The sequence below is a fragment of the Python bivittatus genome, unplaced genomic scaffold (assembly GCF_059951505.1).
Source record: "Python bivittatus isolate LINGU-HERP-01145 unplaced genomic scaffold, Pbiv_v1 ctg000020_np1212, whole genome shotgun sequence".
Classification (NCBI taxonomy): Eukaryota; Metazoa; Chordata; class Lepidosauria; order Squamata; family Pythonidae; genus Python; species Python bivittatus.
The window spans coordinates 123,023,555-123,045,675 of NW_028277030.1; the positions used below are offsets into that span (position 1 = coordinate 123,023,555).

The 22,121-nt window shown below is 37.8% G+C and overlaps 1 protein-coding gene across 3 annotated transcripts; it reads right to left on the minus strand.

Moving 5' to 3' along the window:
• Window positions 1–18,094, minus strand: GALM (galactose mutarotase). Of its 3 annotated transcripts, none has more exons than XM_025168868.2 (7): window positions 17,549–18,089; window positions 13,737–13,891; window positions 11,143–11,349; window positions 8,159–8,240; window positions 5,943–6,084; window positions 3,950–4,124; window positions 1–371 (listed from the first exon to the last, which is right to left on the minus strand). In XM_025168868.2, the coding sequence occupies exons 1-7, from the start codon at window positions 17,736–17,738 to the stop codon at window positions 321–323; spliced, it is 1,002 nt and encodes a 333-aa protein (XP_025024636.1). In that variant the 5' UTR covers window positions 17,739–18,089; the 3' UTR covers window positions 1–320. The 3 variants fall into 3 exon arrangements, with proteins under 3 accessions (XP_025024636.1, XP_007431751.1, XP_025024637.1); XM_007431689.3 differs by lacking the exon at window positions 1–371 and adding an exon at window positions 2,811–2,954 and having other exon boundaries at window positions 17,549–18,080; XM_025168869.2 differs by lacking the exons at window positions 1–371; window positions 3,950–4,124 and adding an exon at window positions 4,140–5,408 and having other exon boundaries at window positions 17,549–18,094.
• Window positions 18,095–22,121: the final 4,027 nt, after the last annotated feature.

Consider the following 22,121-nt stretch of genomic DNA (forward strand, 5'->3'; position numbering starts at 1 on the left):
GTATTTTAGGCACAATCCTAATGACTTGAAATGGTGTGTTAAGGAAGCTGCTTGTCTGATTTTGTAATAGTATATAGAAATGTATTGGTTTGATCTGTTAATTCATACTGCAAGATGTTATTGTGTCTTATCCCAGGCACAGTTAACTATGTAAAGGCACCCCAAGATAGTTTCAGAAGGCAACCTGGCTCCAGTCTGGAATTATGAAACATGATTGGTGCTCTCTGTTGGATACAGTATCCGATAAATTGGGCAAATTTCAGAGCAGTATTTCTTATCCTTCACCAGAGCAAAATTTATTTCATGGGACTGGGGTTTACTTACCCTTCCATCCCTTGTGGAAGAAGAATGTAGGTGTGAAGATTGCTTATCTAAATTTGATAAAATTTAAGATAAAATTGTATTAGAACTAGTCCCTTGTACAAAGTTCGCTGAGAACAATCTTTGCTGTATCTGACAATCAAAATTGCAAAGGTTTTATTAAAACAGTTAAACACTGCTTCTTAGAGAAAAATGTAGGAGCTTCAGTATTACTCCACATTTCATTTCATTTGTATCCTTTTTCTCCTGGAATTCAGTATGATGTTGGTGTCTCTATCCCTAGATTAACCTCATAAGGTAGATGGAATAAAAGTGACTGACTCAAAGTCACTAAGTGAGATTCTATGGCTGAGGGAAAACTTGAATCTGAGTTTAATCCTAGTCCAACATCTTAATCACTGCACTACACACTAAGCCTCTTGTACAAGGAATAAGACCATTTCAAGACTCTTAAAAGTAAATATTTCCTATTAATTACTAGACTTATTGTTACAGCACGTGTCCTGGGAAGGGGCTGAAAGACATTTCAAGTCATGCCATGCACCATCTTAATATAGCCATATTTCCCAGGATTGCTTATGTTTGCTTTAAGGTGCAACATGTTTAAATGCAAAATGCTGCATGCCCCCAATGTCAAGACTTGAATTCAAGTATTTCTGCACAAGAGACACATGGCTCCAGCTGCATTTCATAAAATTTTAAGATTGCAGGGGTTCTGCAGTTGAAGGCAAGAACTTGCAAGGGCATTAAATAAGTTATAATGCTTTCTAAGGGATGCTGTATAGTTCAATGCTTAGCATGGCTGCAGTATCGCCCCAATAGTTCTGCATTTCCCTGCCACTTTTTATAGTCCTTCCTATTGGCCACTGTAATGCTATAAGCTAAATAAATTACAAAAGGTGAAGTATACTTTTGTGTTGAGAACAAACTTATTTTCCTAAAATAAAGCTTCAGTAGGTACTTTGACACAAATTCATTTCTTTGGTTAATTGCATAGACTTTCAGCTTTCTATCCTAAAAACTGCCATTGATTGCAGACTTAATCTACCATCTCATACTGCATTCATAAAGTGATACATTGTCTTATCAAGCCTAAAATTTTGTATATGATAGGATTCTGCAAACCCGACTTGAATGAGTTGATTCATAAGCCACTTGAAGTAGGAGAGGGTCTAACTTGCCCTATCTGATAGAAAATCCATGAGGGTTCACTGTTGATAAATCTGGACCTTGGGGTAGTTTTGTATGCCAAAAAGTTAAAATTTTTAAAGTGCCAATTTACCATATATGCTACTTTGGGGAAAGGTGGGATTGGCTTCAATGATACTTAGATGGGCATTGAGGTGGAATGTCATTAGTCTTTTTAAGCAGTAGTTCCTCTTACCCCGGCCTTTATATTGAGTGCTTTTTGCTGCGGGTATGCCACTATATGAAATGATGCCACCTCAAAGATTACAGAAATGATTGTGGAAGTGATCTGGCCTAGTAAATCATGCATTGATGTCTGGAATGTGATGTGCTTTATAATGGATTCATTTATTTCAAATCTCATTCTGATGAGAAAACAGTCTCAAATCCCTTTAAGCATGCTAGATAATGTTAGGGGAGAGCTCTAGTTATTCACCATATCAATTACCTTCCCTTTTGTTTCCTTTTATCTTGCCAGATCACAAGTAGAAAACAGCCATATTCTGAGAACCTTTTTTTAACCTGCCTACTCTAAAGGAAAACAAGAATTTGAGATAGGTGGGACAGATCTGATACCATTGTGGTATGACTGTTCCTAATTATGCTAAGTCAGTTTGTCTTGAAAATGAGTACTGTTCTAAGCTGTTAAAAGGAAGATTGCATACAGTATCAAGCTATTTTGAGCTGATTTGCATGCACCCAGGCATGAAATCTAGGAGTACTTTAACACGACATGAAATCTAACAGTGCGTTAAGGATGTATGCAACCATTCAGAATTGGTGTTGGTACATTCACAGCACATGTCTGGCTCCTTAAAGCAGCTCTGCCTCTTCCTGAGCCTATATAGCACCCATGTGGTCCCAGAAAAATGATGCTTGAATTAAAAAGGTGATGACAAGATGTTGACCACTTGAGCTATCCTGAGTGCTGAACAGTAGCATTCCATATTTGCAATGTTAAAATTGTGGGATAACTGGAAATTTAAGTGCACTGCCAAATATCTATGATTGGAGTATCTCAGTACCTGTGTTGTTGAGGAGCACTGCCAACAAAGTAGCTTAACGAAAGTCTGTTCATTATTAATTTTAAATTGGGACTGCACTTCCTATTTGCATTTAGAGCAGATGTAATCTTAAAATCTTTATCAAAAAGTAGTAGGCTCTGCAGATGGAGACAATGATAATATCTAACTTCTTCAAGTGAAGTTAAATTTCACTACTTTCCTACTATGAAGAGGGGACTTATCAATACACTACCCTTTTTCTGGTTTTCTTTGATGAAATATGTACTATCATCAGGGTACTTGGAATCTGCTTTATTCACTTGTTAAAGATTTTTGCAAGATTAACTTGTAATAAGATTTCCTTTAAGATACAGAGAACTTGAAACATGTTGTGGCATTGTATTCATCTCCTGGGTGTAGCAGGACATCTGGGAAATTAGGCTATAAAGGAAAAAAAAACTTTAAGGAGGAGAACCATACTTGTACCCAATTGTTCATATTTAAAAACTCCACAGATTTTTTAGATTAGCAGTCCCATTTGGAACATTGGGTTACAGGTACTCTCACCGAGTGGCTGCTATAAACTAATACCTGTCTACTCAAGCAAATCAGCAAGATATCCCCTATCATCTCTAGTTTGCATTTGTTTATTTCCTGAGTAGTTAGAGTTCAAGGAGTGGCAGCCACTTGCCATTTTAATTTTTTAAGAAATATCTGTGGATCATGGAGATATTCTTGGAAATAATACTAGAAGTTGGTGCTTCGCAGTATCACCTTTTTAGCTTGCTCAGTACAGGGGACTTGCTTATCTGATCACTGAAAATACCTTTCTATAGCAGTGTGCAAAATGTTTTTAGTTCAAAATACCATGATCAGAGTTCAGAAGTTTTTCCAGTCTTGAAATTCTTGTTCGGAATGTAAAACACTTCTCAAATGATTGGAACATTTGCAACCTTTTTCACAACCTAATTTTTGTATTTTATATAACATTAATTGTATGGAAAGAATGGCTAAAATAAGATTCTAATTGTGAAGTTCTGTGCTCATGCATTCTCAGCTATTCTCTACAAACAGCTGAAAGTCTCATAACTTTCTGGACACATATTTAATAGATATGTGCTTAGTGGATATCTGGTTTACCATCTGTGGTAGTCCAATTCGTTAACATTAAGAACCAGTCAATAAGATACAGAGAAATCATATGGTTCTCCTTTGAGGATTTTTTCATTCAGATTTCAACTAGAGGGATCACTTTTTGAATACAATTTAAGATGGGGGGGGAGCAGTATATAAAGATAATTATATGAGAACGTAAGATTTCTCTTCAGCTCCAAAGAGAATACCCATAATAACCCAATGGCAAAGGATTAAATAAACTGGGCTCCAAGATGTGTATTATGCGGTGCCTTCTAGCATCTAAGAGTAAGAAAATCTACCTGATTCACAGCATTTGGCCAGTTCTGTGTTTCAAGGCAGAAACCAGAATGCTTGAAATACACATGGCCTCCTTTACCCTTTAGAGTCCCATCTAAGAAATTTCCAGTATAAAACTGAACACCGGGTTCAGTTGTATAAACTTCCATCATTCGGCCACTAGGAGGATGATAAGCTCTGAAAAAAAGACAGCAGATGGTAGTTAAATGGTTTTGTACCATGAACTTCTACTTGTGGAAACTCAGTTTTTGTCTTGATAAAATGTAGTCTGGCCTATTTTACAGGAATTTGGGGGAGATAAAATGAGGGGACTTAAGCCCCAGAGAAAGGTGGAATATAAACAGCATTTTAAAAGACATGCTAATTTAAAGGAAAACAAGTCAGTCCCTTTAAAATGCAATCAACTCCTGTGTTCTATGGACCTTATTTGCAGATAAGTGGGTATAAGATTGCAGCCTTAGTTTTATTGCCACAAACATGTTACCATTTCACATAATCTAAGAGACCATAAAATATTTAAGAATTAAATTGTCTTAAAAAAAACAAACAGCTGTATCTCCATCCAAAACAAAGGGCCCATTTAAATAATACAGCTAGGCCCAAGTTGGTATTATAAAGTCCATGTGAATCTGGTCTTCATACAGAAACAGAATCAAAGCTCTTAAGTGTTAATAAGGCCCAAGATAGTTGAGAGCCCCCTTCACACAATTCTTAGTTTTCTTGTGAAAACACAAGCAAAATCCGGAAGCACTTTAAAAGTAGGTGCATTAACACCTCCCAAATCTTTGCACTCAAAAGAATAGAAATATGAATAAACCAGCAACACCTGTTTCCAACCCTCTAATTCTGGACAAAAAGAATCCACATTCTACAGGAAAATGAAGCTGATTCCTCAGTAGGACTGTGGTGCTTTGTAGGTAAAGGGGAAAAAAGTACTTCAAAGTACAAAGGTCTCACCTAGCACTTCTTGGCACTTCCTTAAAGCAGTGGCATCTTTTCCTGAGGTTCATGTGGCAGAGGCTGCTATACAATTGCAGGAAAATCTGCATTTGATATAAGGAATGCAGGCAGAGTCCACGTGCATATCCAAGCATCCTCCAAGGTACCTTTTCCCCTTGAAATCCAAAGCACTGTGCAATCCTCTTGCTTAGCTAAGTTACAGTAACATTTTACAACATTCTCTGTCCAGCCAACATAAGTAAATTACGTGGTAATGTGATGGAGCTATCACTGTGGTGGTTATTTCAATGTGGAATGCCTTTCCCTGAGCAGAATAGTATCAGACTCAGCTCTTGATATTTTAGCACCTGGTTCAGATCATTCATTTTGTCACTTATGGTCATAGTGGTGATTATAACAAATGTAGGATTTATTATTTTGTTTGCTCAGCTGGAGGTTTTGTTGATGTTTCTTGTTAACTGTTGTTTTCTGTGCTGGTATATTCTTATGAAGGATGAAAGGCTGATGAAAAATAGTAAAGTAAATATAAAGAAGTGGAAACCCAAGGTTATGATTTCCCATGGCAGTCATAAGTATCCTTCACATTACACTGGCATTAACAGTAAATTCCAGATTTCCACAAAGGCTTAGATCCCAATGAAGCTCAAAGGACACCTTTGATAAGCCTCCATGGCACTTAAAACATAAAAATACCCCTTGTTACAGATTCTATTCCAAAACTGATCTCTACCAGATTAAAAAAATCTACCACTTTTCTAACTTCTCTTATAACCTCCCTGCTGGCTTTCTATATACAGACAGTTGGCTATTTTGCTGTGCTGCTGTTGTTCTCCACTCTTTTTCTTCTTCTTTTTGGAGGCAGGGGGCTCTCATTTTGATGAAGATATTTAAATTGGCATATAGTGGTATATTTTATGAAAAACAGTATATTAATAATTTTGAATCAATCAAAGGAGAAGAAGATAAGGCAAAGTTAGAATGAAGCTTTCAGTACCATTACATACAGAGAATAAATGAATTAAACCAAATATTCACCTGGCACAGAAATGTGGTTCTTTTCTCTGGGCCAAACAAAAGTTGTGATCAAATCCATTCAGATGAAACTTCTGCAAGTGTCTCCCAAGTTCTTTTGGTTTTCGCAGGTCAAATGCAGTATCCTGCACTGGTGTGATCTTTCCTGATGGGGGAGAGGAGAACAAACCAAAAGAGGAGTGGGGACATAAAGGAATTGACGTAGCCTGAAGTATTCAGATGTATAATTATAATTATAAAAACACAAAAGGACATGAAGCATAAAGAAATACAATAACTGTCATCTTTTCACAGTTGTTACTGTTAAGACAATAATCCCTGTACTAAGTACATCAATATGCTGATGTATGCATGATGCATGATTTTAAAAAACACTACTTTATTAAAAAAATAATTTACAGCAAGTTATTGGTATTTCCACATCACACAGTTTTCATTCCAGCTTTAATCCCCAAATCGCTCCCAAAATAGTTGGAAGCAACCTTCAAACCTCTACTTCTGCCAGTCTCAGATCACTGAGAACAGGCAGGGAACACCTTGAGCCAATTAGTTCTTCTTCCAGCTGACTGATATAGTTAAAAAAAACTGGACACAAACTGTCCCACCCCCCTGAGCTGCCACAATTTTTGAAGTAATAATAGCCACCCATCCCTACTCCAGACACAGAGAAAATAAGAAATTGTTGGCAGGTAGAACCTTCTACATTTTCAGGACCTGCATGCATTTGTCAGACTAGTTGCAAGAAAACCAAGTGCCAGTTATGAGAGAAGGTAACCATTCCTTCTATTTCTGTCAAAAAACCCTCTGCTAGCTGTGATGCTGGAAAATTAGCACAGTGATAATAGCATTTTGCAAGCAGGAGCTTTGCACAGTAGCTCTAACCAAGTTTAGGTAACTGTGGGTGGGAGGAGGAGAAAGAATTGCTTGCTTGAATCCAGAAAATGGGTGGTTCAGTGGGGCAAAAAATTGACACACACTGCTTATATAAGCAGGAAAAATCAAGAGGGGCAGATCATTTTTAAACATGTATTGGGAAACTAACCAGAATCTGAGTGGGAAGGATTAAGATCTGTTTGCCAATAAAATTGCCACTTTCTTTAAACATACTGAACTTAAGATGGAACAGATCCTGAGTGAGGCCTCGCTTGCTTCCACCTAAAAGATGGGAAGCAAGAACAAAGCCTATAGTGAAATAAACCGCACACAAGTTTCCATACTGTAAATAAGATTCAGGTTTGCTCATTTCATAAAAATATTGATCCAGCCCTCAACACAAGGTCATGTCAGAGGAATGGGAAGTCCAGAGCTGATCCATATGTAGCACAAAGATAGCTACCTCTTTTGAAATCTGGAAAGAGTAGGTACTACAACCACACCTAAGCATCAGTTCTTAGAACAGCATATTCCAAAGCCATAGGTGGTTTACAAATCAAAAGTCAGTAATGCTATTGTTTCCAATTAAAGGATTTTAAATAGGTAAGCTTGTCTGAGATCCCAGAGATCCACTGCCAATCATATTAATTGGAATAGATGGACCATGATCTGTACTGGCATAAGACAAGTTCCTATGTTCAATATGATTCTAAGAGCAAGTCTTAACTACATTATCCTTTGTGGCCTTCCCTCAAAACAATGTTGTACCTGTTGTAAGCAAGTTTACTTTTATAAATGGATTGAAATTCTAGCAGAGCATTCCCAACCTGACACCACCTGTATTAGACTACAACTTCTTTAACTCCTACCCATTGGGCATCAAAGGAGTTACAGTTCCTCTAGTGTATGTGGACAAACACAGACAACCAGCATCGTCATTCTGAACACTAAGGTGAGGAAATGGCCAGTTGAGATAAAACTGGATGGGGAAGAATAATTTAGGTTATTTGTTTTGAAAAGGAAAACTGCTGAATATCTGGCCATCTGGGAACCAGAGACTGCATCCCTAGTTCTGTAGATCCATGACAAAGAAAATGTTTTTTTTAAAAATCAACATTTGGATGTAAATTACAAAGCATAGTCTCAGACTATGTGTTCTCATTTCTGAAACCTAGCGTCAGAATAAATTTGTTAGTCATTATCTAGACAACTCTCCTATAATTCCAACTTGGGATATGCAACCGGCTAAACTGAAATTTGAAAGCAGGATCTTAAGTCTACAATAACCCCAGTTCTTTTCTTACTAGAATACAGCTCCAACTTCAAAGGGACTCAAATTAACCAACCTGTTGGAATCAGAGTTTCATCCAGTGGCAAGTAAGAATCTGCCTCTATGGTAAATTCATGGTCATAGATATTGGATGACCCCTGAAGTATGAAAACAGAAAATTCTGTAATAGTAGATACAGAGAGATAACATATTGATTTTGTTCTGAGCACAGAACTTTTTAAAAATATATTTTTATTTAAAAAATTTATTACAGTAGTAAAAACTAACACAAACTAAACTTAGAGAAAGAGAAGAGAAAGAAGAATAAAAAGTGCAGGAAAAAAGAAAAAGAAAAGAAAAAATATAATAAAGAAAAAGACAAGAAATATATAAAGAAGTGACTTCCAACCTTCATCACAACAAATATAGACACATTTAATAACTCTTCACCCCCTATAAGGTTACAAACAGATATTTCTTCATCCCATATCCCATCCCTTATCTATAAGCAAATCCATAAAACATCAACTTTTCAATCCTGGTGTCAGTAAAAAGTCCATAAAGGGTTGCCAGAACTTTGCAAAAAAAAGTCTTATTTTAACTTTGTTCAAATAAACCAACTTTATATTCCTTCCTTTTACTTCTAACAGTCTTAATCTTTAATTCAATCAAATACTGTCATATGATTTGATTTCTATTCAATTCTTCTTTATCCTATCACACAGATTTCTCCAAGGCTTTAACAAGCATATTTTGTAGATCCAATAAGAAAATATTTCTTATTCTCTTGGTTTATCATTTGTATTTCCCTTTTAATTTTCAAAACTTCAGCCAGTTTCTTTTGTATATCTAGTAAAGCAACTATTCCAAATCATTATCTTGGCCTGTCATTTGTAATTCCACTTTTGGTACTTTCTCTGTCTTGTCAAATAAAATTTGTTCCACATCTGTCATTCCTTCATTAACATCTTTTGAACATAGTCTATCCATAGAAGCAGACATTACTGACAGTGTTGATATTGTAGTTACTAATTTCTGGCTCCATTCTTCAAAGATCTCCTTTAATGTTTCTGATGTTATAATGTTTTGTGTCATTTTGTAATTCCCAGTATTAACCGACATCAGGAGCATGCTTGTATTTTTTTTTTCCTTCTGCTTGGAATCTTCAGTCCCCTCTAGTGTCATTTCTAAAATCAAAAAATGACTTATCTTTGTTATGACTCACAATAACCAGGATAGCCAAAATAAATCTGTTTCCTATGAGAAGCTATTTACTTTTCATAGTTAATTCCCAAATTCCTATAGTAAAAGTCAATATCCAAACAGACCTTTAATCCATTTATAACTTTCTTAGATCAAAATCTTATTTAGCTTTTTGCTGTTTATTTCAAATTCTTTAAGCTCTTAAGCTTATAATTAACTTTTCTTTTGATCAGGGTTGAAGATAAACTAACCCGATGACTTTTCAAACTTGTTGTTCTGAAGGTCTCTAATAGCTTTAAGATGGTTAATAGGCAATTTCCAAAAGTGATTAGAATCACTTAGTGATCCTTTAAAAGGCTCTGCTGTGGTTGTGAGCAAGATGGCTGATCCCTTTGTCTCCCGGCACTCAAATCTGCAGAAAACTGCTGTCCTACAGTCTTCTTTCGAGGAGCAGCTGTTCAGAACACATGTGGACAATCTCCCATCCTCTCCTTGTCCGGAGAGGTCCCAAGAAACCAGTCTATTCACTGGTTCTTCGGTCTTTGCCATGGTCGTCAGCTCCACTTTCACAGAGACATCTTCAGTTCGCTATACCGCCCCCAGAAGTCCCTGAACACAGATCTCAATGCTTAAAAATAAATATTTATGCTAATTAGAGGTATGGACAATATTTCAGATATGAATAGTTGTTTCATGTTCAAAATAATATATTACATTTAATAAATAAAAACAGGCTGCTTCAACTAATCTGGAAATATTTTGAACTCAAAGTTTCTGTTTCAAAGTCAAAACACTCCAAAAATTATTGAAGCAGCCCATAGAATAACAGCTTTATCTTGAAACATAGTGTTTTAAACTTGAACTGTTTTGTGTATAGCTAATGCAAGGTTTTCCAAAATTATAAGGCTTGCTTTGACTAATCTAGACCAAAGTTCCAGTTGGTTTTTAGCAACCATCAAGACTAGTTGCAAGGATGCAAGTATCCTGGAAAAGGATAATGTTGCTTGGCATCTTGAATAGGAGAATACTACATGCTACAATCTCTTTCTACTATTCCACCTGTTTTGTGGAAGGACTAGTGGCCCTACACCCAGCTGCTTTGGAAATTGAAACCAAGACACTTAACATTCAAAGAAAGACTCATATTTTCTTACTTAAACAATCTTCAGTTGGTTCTGAATTTGTTAGTCCAAGAAAGCTTTGAAGACTTGGCTATTCTCTCAGGTGTTGGGTCAGGATATTAGATGAACCCATCTTGGGAGGTGGAATATATGCTGATATACCCAAACTGTGCATTTGTTCTTTGTTGATTTTTGGCTGTTTTGTTGCAAGGATGGTGTACTTTTTCTTTTTACTGTTGTAGCTGACCAGAGTTGCATTTTTGCAAATTAAGCAGATATATAATTCCATAAATAAGTAAATAAAACTACTGCAAGGACTGCTGTTAAAAACAATTTATATATTTCAGTTCAATTAATGTATTGATCATTTCAGAGGCTTCTATTGGTGCAAAATTCAATGGTATGGCTAAAACCAGGTTCCAGAGGGAACAGCTGTACACCTTTCCAATTTGCTTCAGAGCCAAATTCAAAATGCTTCAAAATGCGAAAGTTGGATTCTGTCCAATTTGGAGTGGTTTTTTTCCCCCAAAGGACCTATTCTTATGCTTCAAGATCAATAGATGCTCCAACTCCCTTGGTTACAGATGTATAAACCTGGACTGTAGTAGATTGCAACAGACAAGATGAGAAACAACTGTATACAGGCAAGGGTTTTAGCAGTTAAAAGAAATGAAGGATCTGTCTATTTTGACAAAATTTTCTGCCAGTATCAGGAATGGTTGTGAAACTCACTTACCTTACCTCCAAGATTGAAGTAAGCATGGTTTGTTAGATTGACTGGTGTAGTCTTACTAGTTTGAGCTCTGTAATTGATTGTTAACTCCCCATCCTTAAGCGTATATGATATCCACACTTTCAGCTCACCAGGGTATCCCTCTTCATCATCTGGACTTATTCTGAAAAAGCGGACACCATCTGGCAGGACTTCAGGGGACCAGATAGCCTAAAATACAATTTCAGTGCTGAGCTTAAAAAATGAATAAATCTACTTTGACTAGGCCAATCTTCAGATGCTGCTGAAATGTGTTGGAACTCCAACTTCTAGAATTCCCAGCCAGCAAGGAACTGTAGTCCTAACACAACTGAAGGCATCACATTGGGGAAAGCTATTGCATCTGTATACAGTAGACATCTGTGTGCAGACCTTGAAGGGGATCACTTATTCTAAATATAGGTTTTGAGATTTATGCTCAGTTGTTATCTGCTTCACACAATGGAATAGCCTCTAATACATGAAGTCTTCTCCCATCAGTGGGAAGCTTCTGAGCCAGTGGACAAATCCAGTTGGTAAAGAAGACAATTTTCTAAATGTAAGCTTTTAAAGAGATATAGAAGTCTACTAACTTATTGGGTCCTTTAAAAGTGACAAATTATAAAAGATAGAGATAATTTAATGCATTTTAATTAGCAGTCATTTTTAATATAAAACAATAGTGGGGTCCACTTTTTAATTATTACAAACTTTTGATTCAATCAGGTATTAACAAGGGAATCAAAAGGTACTAAAGTGACCTTAAAAATGTTAGTGAAGTTTGTTTTTAGTAAGAAAACAAAATAAAACAAAATCAGTTATATTACCAGATATGAAGGATCGTGTGATTAGAATACAGAGAAAAAAATTATCTGTGGGCTGGAGAGAGGGGGCAATACCAGACCTACTCGTAAGTAGTGCTCAGGATTTGATGAGAGAAATATATGTAGCCAAACCGACTGGGAATAGTGACTATAATGCAATAAAATTCAACATTCAGAGAAGCAATAACATACATAGCAAGTCCTACACAGTCATATTTGACTTCAAAATTGAGAAGGCTAGTGAAAAGGAAACCCAAAGGGAAGGCACAATGTATTCATAAAATTACAAAAATGGCCCCAAAATGAGACTGCATGGTTGAGCAGCACTGTAAAGGAAACTATGAGGCCCAAGGAAATACAATTTAGAAAGTAGAAGGCCTGTTCTAATGAAGAAAACAAAAAAGAAATATAAACTCTGGCAAAAGAAATGCAAAGAGACAGTCAGGGAGGCAAAAAGAACATTTGAGGAGCATATTGCCAAAACCATGAAGACAAATAATAAAAGATTCTTCAAATACATTAGAATCAGAAAGACCCAGGGAGGCTGCTGGTCCCTTGGATGAAGGAGGAGTCAAATGTGTGCTAAGAGGAGAAAAGAAAGTTGCAGAGAAGCTGAATGAAGTCTTTGCTTTCGTCTTCACAGAAGAAAAAATAGGGCAGATTCCTGAACTTGAGCCCGCATTCTCAGGAAGGGAACTAGATGAACTGAGCAATATAGTGGTAAAAGAGAAGAAGTGGTAGGCCTTATTGACAAACTGAATATCAACAAATCACCAGACCCTGATGGCATCCACCCAAGGGCTATTAAGGTGCTTGAAGCTGAGATTATGGATCTCCTAAGTAATATAGGCAACATGTCTATACATTCAGACTCTGCAGTTGAGGACTGGAAAGTGGCCAACATAACTCCAATTTTTAAGAAGGGAGATCCAGGGAATTATAGGCATGTCAGCTTAACATCTGCTCTGGGGAAAATAGCGGACATTGCTATGAAAGATAAAATTACCAGACATTTGGAGACACATGCCTTGCTCAAGGATATCCAACATGGCTTCGGTAAGGGAAGGTCCCTGTCTAATTAATCTATTAGTTTTTTTGAGGGTGTTAATAAACATGTGGATAAGGGCAAGCCAGTAGACATCATCTACTTAGATTTTCAAAAAGCCTTTGATAAAGTCCACTATCAAAGACTTCTCAATAAACTTAACAGCTTTGGAATAAAAGTGCATGTACTTTTCCCAATAAGCAACTGGCTAAAGAATAGAAAACAGAGTAGGAGTAAATGGGTATACTGGATTCCTTCCTGAGTCCTGGAAGATTTCACCCCACAATTTAGGTGGGCTTAAATTTTCCCATTCCCTTCTCTTCCCCATAGATAGCTGCTACTCTTGGACAGATTCTAAGAACAAAAGCCTCCCCTGCTATTCAATCATAAAGGGAGCAGAGTCACGTTTGCTCAGGTTTTTAGCCGACTGGCCTTCATAAACTTCATTACTAGATGTAGAAGGGATTAGCCTATGTGTCAGTTTAATGTGCATTTTAATCTAACAGGGATCTGTAGAAACATGCATTGCTAGAGTTGCCTGTATGCACTGGCATCTGGCATCAGTATACACTGAAAACCTGACACCATTACCAACAATGTGCTGGCTAACAAAGTGAGATCCAGCTTGACTATAATTCTACACAATAAAGACAAATAAAATAGTACCATCTTTGTCTAATTTATCACTAGCAGATCACTAGCAGATCTACCTTGTCAAACCCTTTGACTCCTCCATGCAAACTGTTGGGTCCATCATTGATAGCCAGCTGGTACTCATGTCCTTCCACTACAAATTTCCCTTTGGCAATTCTGTTAGCAACCCGTCCAATAATAGCTCCAAAATAGGGATGCTTGTTGATATATCCTAAGAAAGAGAAGAAGAGAGAGCAACAGGATAATATAGTTATGTCATTTACATTTTAGAATTTAGTGTAAAGCTAGCCAGATTTGAAAACCTACTGAGAGCATTCTTTCCTACATGTGTGTCACCCAATAAATCCTAATTGAGCAATATCTTATGACAGAAGGGGCTCTTTTATGAAGGGTTCTCTGTTCATTTCATTGGAAGTGGCAATGTCACATCTGCAAAGAGCGGTGTGCACAGAACTTCTACACTGAATACCTATTGGGTTGCATACTCCGTGGTAACATGGTACAGTGTTGAGTTCAGATCCACACACTTGGGCCAGTCACTCTTTTCCAGCTTAATTTACCACCCCTCTGTTAAAAAAAAAAAAAAAAATACCGCAAGCATAGAAGTGCATGTTTTTGACAAATGGCAGTCATATATATGATCCTGAGTCAAAGAAATGACAAGACAAAAATATAAATTATACAAAAAGCACTTGTTATTTTCATTTACCCAAGTTTGTTTTTAAGTTTTTTGGGGTTTTTTTGTTTTTTTATGGTGGTTCTCTTCCTTTCTCCAGGGCTGGTTCTAGCTGGTGTTGGTTGATGGAGAGAGATTTCTCCCTAGGCCCCTTCTTTGTAGAGCGCCACAGCGTTCTATTCTCTCTCCTCTCCTTTTCAATATGTATGTGAAACCACTGGGTGAGGTCACTTGCTGGTTTGGGGTTCAGTATCATCAGTATGCTGATGATGCCTAATTATATCTTTCGACCCCAGGATGGCCGAGTTAAGCTGTTGAGGTTTTGTTCCAGTGCCTGGAAGCTGTGTGGGTTTGGAATCCAGCAATGTGGGCAGTGATGGGCACGCCTCGGTATGCCCATGTAACATCTCTGCTTTGTGAGATGTACTGGTTGTCAGTTTGCTTCCAGGTGTGATTCAAGGTACTGACTGGCACAGGGCCTGATTACTTGAGGGACTACCCCATCTCCCTTAGTGTCTGCCCAGCCAATTTGATCTAGCAGGGTTGGTGCATTCCAGGTTCCTTCAATTAAAAAATGCCATCTATTGGGACCCCTGAATTGCATCTTCTCTGTAGCACTGCCTGCCCTCTGGAATGAGATTCCCCCTGCAATCAGGATGGCCCCTTTCAAAGGGCCTTGAAGACCTGTCTCTTTGCCCAGGCCTTTGACAAGGATGAGTGAAACCCCCTTTGACTATGTGGGTTTGTTTCTTTTCGTTCTTGTCTGGGTTTTTTTTGTTTTTGTTTTTGTTTTGGTCACCCTTGCCACCTTCACCCTTCATTTTTGTCCACCATTGTATTTTTTTCCTTGTTTTTAACATTTTTATTTGTAACCACCCAAAGTTGTTGGGAGTCAGGGGGAGTTATCAGTTTTAATAATAATAACACCATCTTTTTTTGTGGTAAGCTATTTTATGAGACCATATTGAAACAGGATTAAAAATGATAAAAATATGCTTTCTACAAGATTAACATTATCTTTAAGCATTTGGAACTGTCTCTTTGAAAATGTCCTTTTATATACTAATTATAAATAATGCTTGGATAATTTTAAGAACAGCAATGAGGACTTTTTTGCATTAAATTCACATTGGAGTATAATAAACAGTGGAATTTTCTCTTTGTACATGATAGGGAACAAAAAGTACATTTGTTAATCATTGTAAAAGAATTAAACTGTCTCCCCTGCAATGGAAAACCTGGTTGTTACCAAACAATAATTGCAAAGGAAAGATAATCAAAATATACTTCTATTTCTAGTAATGTAGCTATGTTAATCTGGTTCAAGAAAAACAAATAATCTCATTGAGTCTTAAAGGCTAACAAAATGATTCAGGCATATGCTTTCGTGGACTACTTCCATCACATATTATTAATTAAGCTTATTATCGTAAATCATAAATTATTATCAGTTTTACTCCTTATGGTACCACAAAGATTTAACATTTACCTTGGTATTTAGCTTCTTATGGACTTAGTCACTAAAGCCCCCAATAGCAGTTAGCCAGTTTATGCTTCAGCCTTTACTAGGTTCTGAAATATTCTCATCTCCAACACAGAATATGGGGACTGCCAGGGTGGGAAGAATTACCACTGCCTTTCAGATGTATTGGACTATAATTTCCATGATACCCACATAGCATGAATGCCACTGACTGTGGTGGATGGGGTCAATGGAAGTTGTAGCTCACCACAACTGGAGATAATTGGTTTGGAGAAGACTGTCATATTTCTGAGACCTCTGAATCAATTTCATTCTCTCATTTCCAAGCTTAGAAGGGCAATCGGAATGCAAAATGAGACAATATTCCACCTGCTAAGATATCAGGGCAGCATTTTTACCCTCACCACACTCTTGTAAAGAATTGCCATAGCCTAGTTAGCAAAATGAGTTGGACTATACCAATTTGTGCATCAAACTCCTCATCCATATGGAGGTTGTTTACTCAGAGGAACAACTCAGCTATAATGCAGATTGTTCTCCCTTTATACTTCAAGCCTTTATGGTTAGTTAATGGGATGATATATGTTGTCATCCTACCATCTGTTGTAGGTGGGACTTCAACCCAACTTGGAGGTTTATCTGTCACTACTGGGTGAACTCGGGACAGCTGCCATTGCCAGCTTGCAGGAACCAGAATTTAAAACTAATGGCTGGCTTTGGTTTTACATTTCAATTTCTTCAATCCACATATGGCAGCTGCTGTGAGTTCACATGGCGTACACAGCCTCAGGTAAGGCTACAAAGGTAGTTAAAGAGTAGTGCATAGCAGGGAGAAAGCCAGCAGTGGCAGAGTCCTGCTAATCTACTATGAAGACTTAGCCTGTTATCTGAAGATGGCTTAATGGAGAAGAGGTAGATGTGTAAGGGGAAGCATACTATTCTCAATTACATTACTAGATGCTTATGAAACTAAGCACAAAGAAACCAGAGTAATATGTTCCTTAAATATTTGAAGTCAAACATTTCAAAACATAAGAAATTTAGTGCCTGAATCACTCATCTGTAAGCTAAGAGTGGTTTGGGGGCTGGGTCCCTTCCCATAAATTAGAACAATTTAATAGAAAACTCGATTAGGCAGCTCCCTGTGAAAAACCTTCCATGATCTTAAATGTAACAGGAATGAAGGAATGACACGGCCACACAGCCTGGAAGACCCACACCAGCCATCATATGCTGGCCATGAAAGCCTTCGACAATACATTCCCTGTTTTGTTTCACTCTTATTTCAACTTTGACTCACATCTAGTGCTCAGGCACAGTTGACTCCGTTTTATGAATTCCCCTCCCCACCATGAAAACATATTGGCCTGCAACTACTCCAGTATGTATCTAATTGGCCCCAAGGCTGCAATTCTATCTGCAGCTACAGATAGGTGGGACTTTCTCATGGAGGGTCAGGTGTCAAGAAGCTGCTTAAATCTGTGCCAGGCCTCCTCTTGGTTTAGGGGAAACCTGTTCCCCAGAAAATACGTCTGGAATCAAGTTCAGGAGACAGAGCTTGAAAATATTTCATCCTTGAGGTGCTAAATAAATAACAAGGTTACATGATCTAACTGCATGTGAGCCTCAAGAAAGCACATTAATGTTGTGATTGAAAGCAGATTAGAATTCCCCTTTGTAATAATCTTACAAAGTTCAATCAAACCCACCTTCCAAATGGTCAAAGCCTAGAACAATGTCTGAAAACTTTCCGTCTCTGTCTTTAGTCTCCAAGGAGGTGATTATGCAGCCTAAGGATATGATTTCCACTTTGACTGTGTCGGATCTGAGCAGGAACTTTTCCACGGTCCCTCCACCAAGGGGCCATTCACCAAACGTTTCTCTCTTTACTTCCAGCATTGCTTCTTCCTCTCTAAACTAGCCGTCGTTCAGCAACCAGTGCGGAAGGAGGGGAATCGTGACGGACGTGTGGCAAACGCCTAAAACAAAGGAAGTTTGAGCAAACGGATTCCGCCCACAATCAACTGCCCTTCCGCTGATGTGGAGGGAAAATAAAACTCTCTTTTGTCAGACTTGCAGCCGAATCTGATGCATATTAACTCAGAAGCAAGTTTCCTGAAGGCAGCTCAGCTATTTTCCAAGGACGTTTCTACAAAACTCCACAACCTACGCTCGGTTATTTAGCGCAAACTCGCTTATTCCCAGAGACCTCCTCCAGAGTAAACAGGAAGAGGACAATCCGAGCACTACGTTTCCTCAGTCCCTTTGTTTCTCGCAAAACGTGCACGCCCCTCTCCTAGACGTCCGCGATGCAAAAATCCAGAATTGGAGCAACTAAGTAGCGTACCGCACACGTTCGCGTAGCTAAGAATTCTGCTGTCCTCTGGAGAGCGAGAATGTCAAGAGAATGTCGCGATAAAAACTGAAGAATTGCAAAATGGAACTCGTTCTTTCGGATCGATACGTTGAAGTCTGGTTTATTCAGATGCAAAAGTGGTATTTTGAAAGTAGAATAAAACAGTTATGCATGTTTAGAACGAGGAAGAAGGATATAAATCATATAGTGCAGTTATCAAGACTGCGAAATGAAACAATATTTACATTTTATTATAGTCTCTCTACGTTTAGGGCTGCATTCATCAAGAGTGAAAGGGTTGTTTTAATTTTCTGAATTCCAAAAAATTCAAACAGCCCTTCTGTCTGGTGTTGGGAGATTCCGGAACCTCAGCCAATGCAGTATTTACATTCAGTCATATGATTAAGGAGAAGAAAACTTAGAATAAAATAAGTGTGATGATGATGACATGCTATCAAGTCAGTGTCAACTCTTAGCAACCATATAAATCGATTTTCTCCAGGATATAGATAAATAAAATGAATGTACTTTGTGATAAAATGACCATCTGGCCCATACAGTAGTCAAAGAGTTTTGATCGTAACAGGTCTGCTTTAAATACAGTATACAGAAAACTGGATCCAACTCACTAAATCGAGATGTCATGTTTATTGCTTTTCTGGATGACTCTATGACCAGCTTCCTGAGCAAAGTACAAATCCACTAAAAATATAAGCAATAAAGCAAAATATAAAAGCAAAAATGAAAGAGATAATAATTACTGCTTTTTTAATCTCTTGTGCTTCAGGAATGGATAGATTCAATTCACAGTCACAACAGGTATAGCATTGCTGGAGTTGACATGTCAGGCTGCAGAGTCAAGGGTGGCAAAGAGAAAGAAAATTAAAGTGCCACAGGCTGAGGACTCAGGATCAAACCAAAACCAAACAGGACAGAGATTCATCTGTGGTAAAGAGGGTGAACAATCAGTAGGTCCCATTTTTAGTCCTGTGGTGTTAGATACCAGCTCCCATCATACTTAATCATTGGCTATGTTGGTTGATGTGTTGAAGAGGGAATGACTTAGAACTGGGAAATAGTGTACCCTACCTTAATTATTAGACATCAAGAAATTACTAAGTAGTGTAACAGTAGCATCAATGTGAAGCAACTTATTAGAGAAAGAATCAATGCTTTTTTGTTTATAGCATATAAGTTCTTAATTTTGGTATGATAACTGTAAAAGAATCCAGAGACTAGCTGGTACAAAAGTAACTGGATACAGACAGAATTATTTTCACTCGATTATTTAACTAGTGAAGATTATTAGTTCCAACAGTAAAGTATTAAAGCCACAAAGCCATAATATGTCTGGAACTGTCCATGTGTAGAGTGAGCCTTCACAATCAAAATATATTGAAGTGTACACTATGTACAGGAGCTGACTTCCTTCTAATTTGGACCTAAAAGCCATGCTTACCAAAAAATAATGTCTGTACACAGTGTATTATTTTAATCCTCTGTGAACCTAGAAGTGAAATCCTTTGAGGTCTCCTTCTCTGGAACATGAAAACTAAAACCACTTATTTCTCTTTCCTCTATTTTTTGTCTTTAAATCTATCACTTTTACACAGAGGCTTCTTACTTTCACTAGTAACCAAGCTTTCCATCCCAATGTTTTGCTAGTGCTTCAAATATAGCAGTAGACACATATTATTTCACCTGTGTTTTCTATGTTAGGTTTTCAGAACTAATATATTATCCCACATACTAATAAAACATAATGAACATACTAATAAAAGCTAAGCTCTCCCTTTCTCTACTTGAATTATTCTCTCTCCCCATGTTTTGTATGTTTGTTATGTAGAATAAATTTATAAAGTTTTAGACCTCCCATGTTAATCTACACTAATTCTTCACAATTGCTTGAGTGTTACTTGTTTAGGATATTTTCTCTCCATTTGTAAGATGGATTAAAATATTAAATAAATTGCTCTTATTTGTAAAACTATGCCCCAAATTATAAAATAATCAGTGCATAAAAATGTTTGTGGGCAATACTTCTGTGAAAAGATACTGTAGATTCACATGTATTCATGCAAGTTTATATACATATGGGAACAGCAGAAACCCATCTGTAGCAAGAACAAGTCTGTTTAATCTCACAAAAATCCATTAGGGGTTACTGGATCTTTACTGCTTCATTTTTCTGCTTTGTGAATGCCAGAATCCCAGTGTAATCACTTAGACCTGACCACGGAAGAGGCAATTTTAGTCCAGTTTATACAATAACTATCTGAACACAAAATTTCTGCACTATCATTATTTCAATACATTAAATTCTCTAAAATTAAAATGACAGCCAGTTTTTGTAATGGTTGAACGTATCAAGCTAGAAATCTGGAGACCATGAGTTCTAGTCCTGCCTTTGGCATGAAGCCTGCTGGTGACTTTGGGCCAGTTGCTCTCTCTCGGCTCTAGGAAGGAGGCAAGGGCAAACCACTTCTGAAATCTTGCCAAGAAAACTGCAGCCACTTGCCCAGGCAGTTGCCAGGAGTCAATGCTGACCTGAAGGGACCAAAAAAAAAAAAAAGCATTGAACCATGGCTTTGGTATCTGTGCAATAAGCCTCAATGTTGGTCACTGGGAAATGCTGCACTGTGAATAAATTAAGGCAGAATTAAATAGTTTTGTTTTAAAATGATTTTCTACAAAGCTCCAAGGACAGTTTAAAAGAGAGACAATTCTCTCAAATAAAAAGATTTAGTTAGCAACAAGTTTATTTTAAAATACTATAACAAGTGAAAATTTCTGGGTTTTTTCTGCTGGATTCTCTAAGAAATGTTTTGAATTGGAAAATTTAGTTGATATAGTCTTTTGGCTGAACTTGCGTGTAGTTTTACCCATGGGATATAACACTGGGTGTACACATTTACCTGCTTTTTTTTTTTTTTTTTTTACTTAACTACTACAGGTAGTCCTCACCTAATGACCACAATTGGGACTGGAATCTCAATTGTTGAACAAAGCAGTCATTAAGCAAGGTGCCCACATGACTGCTTTGCTCAACAACTGCACTCCAGGCACTCCCAGGTGCGGTTTTTAAGCAAGCTCCCTGGTCGTTAAGTGGACGGAGTGAAAGAGCTGCCTGCTGGACGGTTTCAGCTCAGCACGGAGCTGAAATCCTACTGGCAGGCAGCCCTTTCACTCTCAAACATTCCTGCAGCCTACCAAAGTGTTTGCCCTCCCCTTTGTGCATGGAGGGGAGATCCTTCGTGTGGCTGGAGGAATGGAGCTCAAATCTTCAGGATTTGAGCCCCATTCCTACGCACTGCCAAGAGGTTTTCCTCTGTCTCCTCCACTCGCAACCTTCCCTGCTGGCTTCCCCATTGACTTTCGGGAAGCTGGCAGAAAAGATTGCAAATGGCGATCACATGATCACGGGGCACTTGGTAACTGGTCATAAATGTGAGCCAGTTGCCAAGCACCCAAAATGCAGCCATGTGACCATGGGGGGGTGGCGTGATGTTTTATGATGGCCAGAAGTACTTTACAGGCTGCAAAGCACCCTTTCTGAGGCCGTCATAACTCTGAATCATCGTTAAACAAATGGTCATTAAGCGAGGACTACCTGTACACCGAACTGGCTCTCCTACCTGCTTATTGTGGAAAGGAGAGTTCTGAGAATGAAGCCAGGCCTTTTATGGTGATGCAACTCTTAGGCTTGGTTCTTCCTCTGTACAAACTGAGGTATACTAATTGGTTGTACACCATTTGTAAATCACGCAAGTGGAGCAGCATATCTATCTCTTGAAGATTTGCCCAATTTGTCACATATTTACTTTTGCTGTAAAATCAAGTATAGCATGTTTAATCAAATGAGGGGGAGAAGGGAGATGTCTGCATCTCACTGGATATGAAACCTCTCCCAAAACCACTTCAGCTCT

What these genes read in the sequence shown, in the direction of transcription:
- GALM (XM_007431689.3), bottom strand. Translation starts at nt 17,738, where the DNA reads ATGCTGGAAGTAAAGAGAGAAACGTTTGGTGAATGGCCCCTTGGTGGA. An exon ending in ACTTCAATCTTGGAGGTAAG is followed by an intron (nt 8,241 to 11,142) that starts GTAAGTGAGTTT and finishes TTCATACTTCAG; the next exon opens with GGGTCATCCAATATCTATGA. An exon ending in GAACCACATTTCTGTGCCAG is followed by an intron (nt 4,125 to 5,942) that starts GTGAATATTTGG and finishes TCTTTTTTTCAG; the next exon opens with AGCTTATCATCCTCCTAGTG.